Source organism: Montipora capricornis, chromosome 13, assembly GCF_036669925.1.
Source record: "Montipora capricornis isolate CH-2021 chromosome 13, ASM3666992v2, whole genome shotgun sequence".
In the NCBI taxonomy this organism is placed as follows: Eukaryota; Metazoa; Cnidaria; class Anthozoa; order Scleractinia; family Acroporidae; genus Montipora; species Montipora capricornis.
In genome coordinates this window covers 44,791,334-44,798,833 of record NC_090895.1, presented here as the reverse complement: position 1 = coordinate 44,798,833, position 7,500 = coordinate 44,791,334, and the positions used below count along the sequence as shown (strand labels likewise).

Below are 7,500 nucleotides of genomic sequence, written 5' to 3'. Positions count from 1 at the left end.
GAACTTCAGAAGAAAGTTTACCATACGGGAAGACGTGGTCATCGTTTAAAAGACACTCTAAGGCCAGCTTACCGATTTGATTGAGGATCTCTGAATTATCCCCTACTCTGCTAAAGCGAGGAGGGGTGTTCTTTCCTTGGTTGTGGCTTAAAACGTGCTGGACAATTTTTAAATATAAGCTCGTTTTGGCTTTCGAGAAGCCTTCTGACTGTTCCTTCTTCCATAGCGTGCAAAAGAACAGCAAAAGTAAGGGAACTTTTGCAAGATCTAACAGCCCGTTTTTTACCAAATGAAGATACAAATCTCTGGCATCTCTTTCGTCACCAAGCTGTCGACTTATATACGTCAGTTTGTCCTCCTCACTGAATCCTATTATTTCTGCAAGCAGGTCTTGAAATTCTTGGAGCTCACCAGCTTTGGAAATTCGACTTGTTATCAACACACAGCAGTCTCTCAATTCTTTTCCACTGAATATGTCAACGATTTGAGATTCTTGTCCACTGTGATACTCATCATAGCCGTCCAGCAAGAGAAGAACTTGATTTTGATGGTTGGTGATATAATTCAGAAGACCTTCCACTAACCATTTGTCTTCACGGGCGAAAAGTCTTGAGTTATAAATGACATCTTTGAGGCTTTGACATTTGGACACTTCCTTGAGGTTAACGAAAACAACAAGCTTGAACCTCCCCAGAACAGCTGCTTTTTTATCTTCAGTCTGAGTGTTACCAAGTCGAGCCCAGTCGATCGCCAGCCTCTTCGCAAAAGTGCTTTTACCAATTCCTGTCTCTCCCTGCACAAGAATCCTTTTTGGATTATTTCCGTTACCGATTGGACTGAAGAGGTCACTGTAGTGAGCCACTTCAGACTGTTTTGACCCAGCTGAGGTGGTTTCCATTTGTATTACACGCAGTCGGGTGTACACTTGATTAATGTCTACAAGAGACAACCTGGACCAAGCAGACGTTCGCACTTTGGAAGTTGTTTTGTAATGTTCTTCAAGCTTTGCTCGGCAGATTTCCTCACTGAAAGACTCTGATCATGAAAAAAAAAAAAAAAGTAAAAAGAGAAATGATCGTTACGTTCAACATACTGAAGAAGGTCCTTGTGTCTTTTGGGAAATATAACAAAAGGTTTAGACGCCTATTCTTTCATTGAACCTTCATCTTCATCGTCAACGCTATCACTGCTTCATTCTTTTTTCATATTACTATCATTATTATCCAACTGCATTTGTTATTGTAGTGAAAACGCAAGAAACGAGTACAAATATTCCACTATAATAGTACAGTAGAAAAACGGTTTGACTTGTTGAAGTGCTGAAGTTTGTATCGCGCTTGTCACGTACAAATCTGTTACACGTTCTCGGTTGTTTACCATTCACTTCCTAAAAATATAGTGCGAAAAAGGTAGATAGTAATTAGCTTCGTGGACGATTTAGTGCGTAGTATCGTGGTGTATTTTTACTGGTCTCTTGCATTTTGACGAGCCTGTACGGCGAGTCAAAATACATCGATGCGACCCGTAAAAATATCCCACGAGACTGCACTCTAAATCACCCAATAAGATATATTTATCATAATCAGCATTATTATTATTATTGCACAGCTGATGGTGAAAGAGCTGGTATATTTGAGAAATGTTTCTTTTTTCGTTGGCTACAGATTCTATTGAAACCTATGGAACTCACTTGGAGATGCTCAGAAAAACTCAAAGTGCTCCTTTTCAGGTATTTCTTCATACATTTACGGGGGTTGACATTGCACCATCCCCTTCAATATAATTGTGAAATGGTACATCATATGAACATCAAGTCATCGTTTCTGACCTAACATGAAGTGACTCAATGTCAGTTGTCCTTCAACTATTCACATCAAAAATTCGTGTCAAAGTTATCTTCTTTAACCTATCATCATCCTCATCATCATTATCATTATTATTATGATGTTACTGTCATATTTACTTTCATTTTTTGGTTGAAGCCCTTTTAACGTTAAGTGCATGTACCTTTTATTTTGTCGACCTTCCCAATGCTTAGCCAGGAACTCTCAGCAACTCGACCTTCATAATGCCTTCTACATGTAAGTTCTGCTTTACAATGCTCGAGTGATTCTTAAGAAAACAAAACAGGCAATAAAGAAAAGGGGTTACTTCTTGCCTTTGCTTTTAACACACAAGTTTGTGACTTTTACCAGCTAAAATATAAAGCCTACATACTTTTATTGACAAGCACAGCTTAACCCATTGACTCCCGTCCCGCCCCCCCCTTCCCCCCCCCCCCCTTCCCCCCCGGCTCTGCCTGTCACCTGAAAACAGGCAATAAAGGAACCGGGTTACTTCTCGCCTTTGCTTTTATAAACAAACAACTTTGTGTCTTTTTCCAGCTAAAATACAAAGCCTACACACTTTTATCCACATGATTATTTGATTTTACATGTTACTTGTCCATTGGCGGGGGGTAGGGTTTAAGGTGTCAGTGGGTTAAGACTCTTCTCAACCTACCCTGGATCTCTTTTAGTTTGTCCTGAGTGTGCACTCCTTGTGTCTTCAGCATCTCTTTATTATTGAAAACAAAACAGAAATGAGGACAACAAAGATAGGAACGAGGAAAGTATAGCCAACAAAGACAGGAACTCTCTAAATCCTCTTTTACAAGTTGCTCAAGTGATTCTTAGGAAACAAAACAGGCAATAAAGGAAGCGGGTTACTTCTTGCCTTTGCTTTCAACATACAAGTTTGTGTCTTTTACCAACTAAAATACAAAGCCTGACACAATTTTATTCACAAGCAGAGCCTAAGCTCAACCTACCCTGAAACTCCTGAGTGGAAAACAAGGTTCAAAAAAAGAGGAAAAGGAAAAAAAACAGATAGAAATGAGGAAAGTAAAGCCAATAAAGCCAGCACCTCTCAGTAACTCAGTAGAAATAATGGTCTCAATAGTTTAAGGAGAATTTCTGCCTCAACAAAAAAATAACATTAAACCACAGGAAATGATGTCTACCATCAAATTTCCCTGAACATTCTTTTTCAAAAAAAGTGTTTCCGAAAAATAAATATTTCACTATCGCCTCTCTTTTTAAAATTTCCCGGAATAATAATATTGTGACATGTTACAGTTCCCCTAATGTTATTATGCAAAAGCCCTTTGCATCAGAATAATAAGGCAACCATTACACATCATAATCTTCAGGAAAGTGGTGCTTGCAAAATTGGAAGTAAAATGAGTGAATCAAAAATTCAATTTCTTCTGATACAAACAATTAATGCAAACATAATACCTCTGCAAGTTGAGCGTTGTTTCTTAGTGGGAGTAGAGTTTATCAGTGGGAGGAAGCGAAAGTAGTCAGTAATACATGTATGGGCCGCTTCATAGCCAATTGAATGGATGAAGTCTTGAATTTTCTCTTTCCTGAAATTGTCATGTGCCTTCAAAAATAGTATTAATTCTTGGTTTACTGAATTTATTGCCAAGGATCATGAGCTGTTTATAGTGCCATCAATCTAAATTAACTAGTATTGTAACATTATGGCGCTCTTTCCTCTTTTCAAGGAACAAAAGCGACAGGTGCACAGAAAATGGGAAGTGTCAAAGGCTCAAATTCCATTGAATTTAACAATGAACACCCATTAAAAATATGGTGTACCTTCAAGTTGTTCAAGTTTGTCCTTGGTGCTATCATCATCTTTCTTCCACTCTTTCAGCAACTCACGATAGTGCTCTTCAACATCAGGATCCATGCACTCAGTCTTCAGTCGGCTAATTGCAGATGTATAACTTGCTGCAGATCCAAGTGCTGACAATGCATTGCTGATCTCAAGCCATAACGCATGGAATGTTGGCTCGTCAACGGATGCCTGGGTTGCATGACCATAGACATTGTTTCTGTAATACTTGATTCTTGCTATGTTGGCTTCTATGCTGTTATCAGAAGCAGGGGGAAGGATGTCCCAGCTTCCAGTGCTGGCAGGGGCACTCAAGCCACATATGTTCCTCAGCAGTACCATCAGAAGCGTAATGTCAAAGCTAGCTGATGAGACTGATGATGGGATAGCTGGGTACAGCTTTCCCCACTGTGTAACATTTAAAATCTTCCTTTTTTGCAGGGACTTTAATGTAGGATGAGCTGGTGACGTACTTGCCAAAATCCCATGCAGACGGGTTGGGGGGTGTATCCTATCAAAGGTGTCTCTAAGTGCCTGAGTTCCCACATCCACTAGAAGACGACACAACCGTGCATAGTTTGTTGTCTCCTTAGTTGATAAAAATGATGGTGCAGCACTTGCCATCTTTTAAACTGTTGATTCACATTAGCTGTAATTTAACATAGCATCGTTTGTGAGGCCAGGTTCCAATAGTGCAGACATAATGAAGATCAACATCACAACATACTACTGTCCAACTCTAACCTCTAAAAGCAGTCAGGGGATATTTTAATTAGTTTGGGTCCCTAAATTGTTACCAGTTATTATCAATTATTAACAAAGGACCTAACCTGTAAGAAAGCGTGAAACAGTTAAAACAGTTGAAGCAGTAAAAAACCCGACCATGGATCAAAAAAGGCCACTTTTGCTCAATATGGATGCACTCAATATGCAAAACATTGCCCAGGAACCAACAAGAGTAACACCTTCGTCTAGTTCACTAATTGACCTTATTGTCACTATGAGAAAGGACCTGCTCAGACTTGTTGGGGCATATCCATTGAGAATTTTAGACCATAACTAATTTATTCAACTATAAAGGTGAAACACAAAAGGCCACCTCCGAAAATAATTTGCAAAAGGCATTACAGAAATTTCGATGAATGGGAATTCTGACAAGACAGTCAGGCAGCTCCCTTTCACATTGTGTCTATTTTTGATGACCCTGATGATCAACTATGGGCTAGGCAACAACTTTTTACAGACATATGTGACGAGCAAGCTCCATGGAAACATACCTAGGTTAAGACATCTTCAGCACCCAGTCACATTGAGAGCATCATTGAAATACAATGATGCTCTCAATGTGACTGCGCGATGCAGTTATGAGCTATGCTGACAGTCACAATTTGACTCTGTGGCTGCGTGATGCAGCTCGAGTCAAATACCCACATTTCACCCTTGCTTACCATAGAGTCTCCAGTAGCTCACGGTTAGAGCATCCGTACTAGATCACGGAGGGTCGTGGGTTCGAATCCCATCTGGAGCTCGGATTTTTCCGAATTCCCAGTGGGTTCATTTGAAACACCTTGTATTTGATATATGTTAATCATTGTCTCACATTCGATCAGAGTTTTTAACAATTATTATTTATTCACTTATTTTATGAATTAATTAATTATGTATAATATTATAGCTTGTATGGTGTTCATTTTATATTTTAGATCTTTAGTTTTTATTTGCATGACACCACAAGCTGCAGAGCTTTAAAATTTTTATTGTGCTAAAATAAAGGCTGTCTGTCTGTATGGCTATATGAAATAAAATACCTTATTAGGTCATGGATTATATCATATCAATCACTCTGCACAGAATCCTGATCCAGGAAAAAGGCAGAAGTTGTATGGAAGAAAGCACTAGGGCCCCTTGGGGGGAAAATGGAGGCTGTGAGGCACAACACAACACCATGCAAGATGAAAAATGAAAAAGTGTGCTGTAGTATATGCAACTAGTTACAACTGCCTCAGTTTATAAACACGTGCTGTAGCAATAGGCAACAACTGCCTCAGATCATAGGTCCTCCAGATCTCAAAGAAGCTATAGGTTCATAGGTCCTAGTTTGCTAAGACCTTATGAGGTGGACAACCTGACAAAGGAGGTTTTTTTTAAAAGAAAAATATGCCTTCATGTTTTGGCTGCAAAGATTGTCAAAAAGCCTTATTGGTATTCACTATTACACATGGTTTCCAAATTAGGAGACCCTTATAGCAGTTTGGAGATATATCAAACCAAGTGCATCCAATTTAACTTCAGTGCGAGAGAAACCACCCTAGTGAATGCTGATGATGTTTTTTTCCTGCATATGTTAATACACCTAGGAAAAAAAATTGTGTAAGGAAAACCAGAAATCTGTGATCCAAAAACGGAAACAGCAATCAAGATCGACAATCAATAGACCTTATTCGCTTGCACATTTTGTTTTCCCAATACAGATCATGTGATAACACTCAGGACATTTATTTTGATCCTTTGTCTTGTTCATTGAAAAGAGTGCATGCAAGCATGAATAAAATTATGTCTGCCATGCACTCTTTTTAATAAACAAAACAAAGGACCAAATCTCCTGAGTATTATCACATGATCTGCATTTGCCTTTTTCACCAATCCCATAATACAGTTCATTTTTGGGGTGTATTTGCATTAAAACAATGGATATTCAGTTCACTGAAGTATGATGCAGTCTCAAGAGTAAATAAATTATTGTATTGTTTTTATGTAAATACCTCCAAAACATATTGCACTATGGGATGGTGAAAATGGTCAATTTGGGAAAGCAAAATGTACAAGTGAAAAAGGTCAAAATCCAAACAAAGAAAGTTGGTGTAAGTGACAGTGTTGAGGAACACAACAACCAGTTCTCCTCAACTGCCAAACAAAGGAGGCTTGTAAAAATATACTTAATCATTTATTGGAGAAAAAATTACAAATACAACAAATTATTGTTTTTATAAATGTGTTTATGAACTGAGTTGATATGGTAAAATGACCACCAGAGAGAAATTTGAAAGCTGACGTTTCAAGCATTAGCCTTGTCCGAGTCCGAGTCCAGATAATCGAGGTTCAACTGTATCAAGAATCTGTAGAGTTTTAAAGAGCAGGTAGGAGTGTGCACGAGGTGGAGAGTTAATTATGATCCAAATAGCTTTTTTCTGGAGGCGAAGAAGTGGCAGTAAGTGATTAGAGTAAGTAGAGGCCCCAACAATAAAGCAGTACTCTAGATATGGAAGCATCAGCGAATTGTATAGAGTGAGAAGAGTCTCGGTAAGAAAAAACTGCTGTAATTTGACAATGATCCCAATTCTTGGTTTTCACATGACGTCACGACCGCCATGTTGGTGCCCCTAAACAAAGAAAAGGCGGCCATGTTGGTGCCGCGACCAAATCCTCCGGGAATTTAACTCTATTATTATGCAAACGCTTCCTTTTGTTTTCGTTGAAAAACATGGCTGTTGGTCACGTGAGTGAAAACCAGCAATAGATTTACATACTTTGGAAGAGATGATTTTTATATGAGGCTGCCATGATAAATTTGGATGGATAATAATAATTATTATACCCAGGAATTTGGTCTGTTCAACTCTCGTGATTTTATTGCCATCTATGAAGATTGAATGATCAAGATCGATTTTCTAAATTAATCTAAATCTAAATTAATAATCCACAAAGGGTATTACCCAACACCATGGATTTTCTTTCGAGAAGGATGAAATAAAGTAAATTTGGCCTTGTCAGGATGTACAGTTAGTTTATTACCTTTAAACCAAGAAGCCACAAGGGAAAGTTCACGATTGACTATAT

At 38.5% G+C, this 7,500-nt stretch overlaps 1 protein-coding gene across 4 annotated transcripts in view; it reads right to left on the bottom strand.

The window, feature by feature from the left end:
- The window catches only part of LOC138030003 (NLR family CARD domain-containing protein 4-like), an 87,062-nt gene that overhangs the window by 26,935 nt on the left and 52,627 nt on the right, over window positions 1-7,500 (bottom strand). The window contains exons 6-8 of one of the 4 annotated variants that reach the window (XM_068877850.1): window positions 2,503-2,556; window positions 2,008-2,112; window positions 1-1,035 (exon numbers count right to left, since the gene is read on the bottom strand). The exon at window positions 1-1,035 is cut by the window's left edge and continues 4,644 nt beyond it. The exons of 2 other annotated variants lie outside the window; for them this stretch is intronic. In XM_068877850.1, coding sequence (XP_068733951.1) covers window positions 1-1,035; window positions 2,008-2,112; window positions 2,503-2,556 — 1,194 coding nt within the window. The remainder of the gene's footprint in view (window positions 1,036-2,007; window positions 2,113-2,502; window positions 2,557-7,500) is intronic. One more of the 4 variants, XM_068877851.1, reaches the window with a different exon arrangement.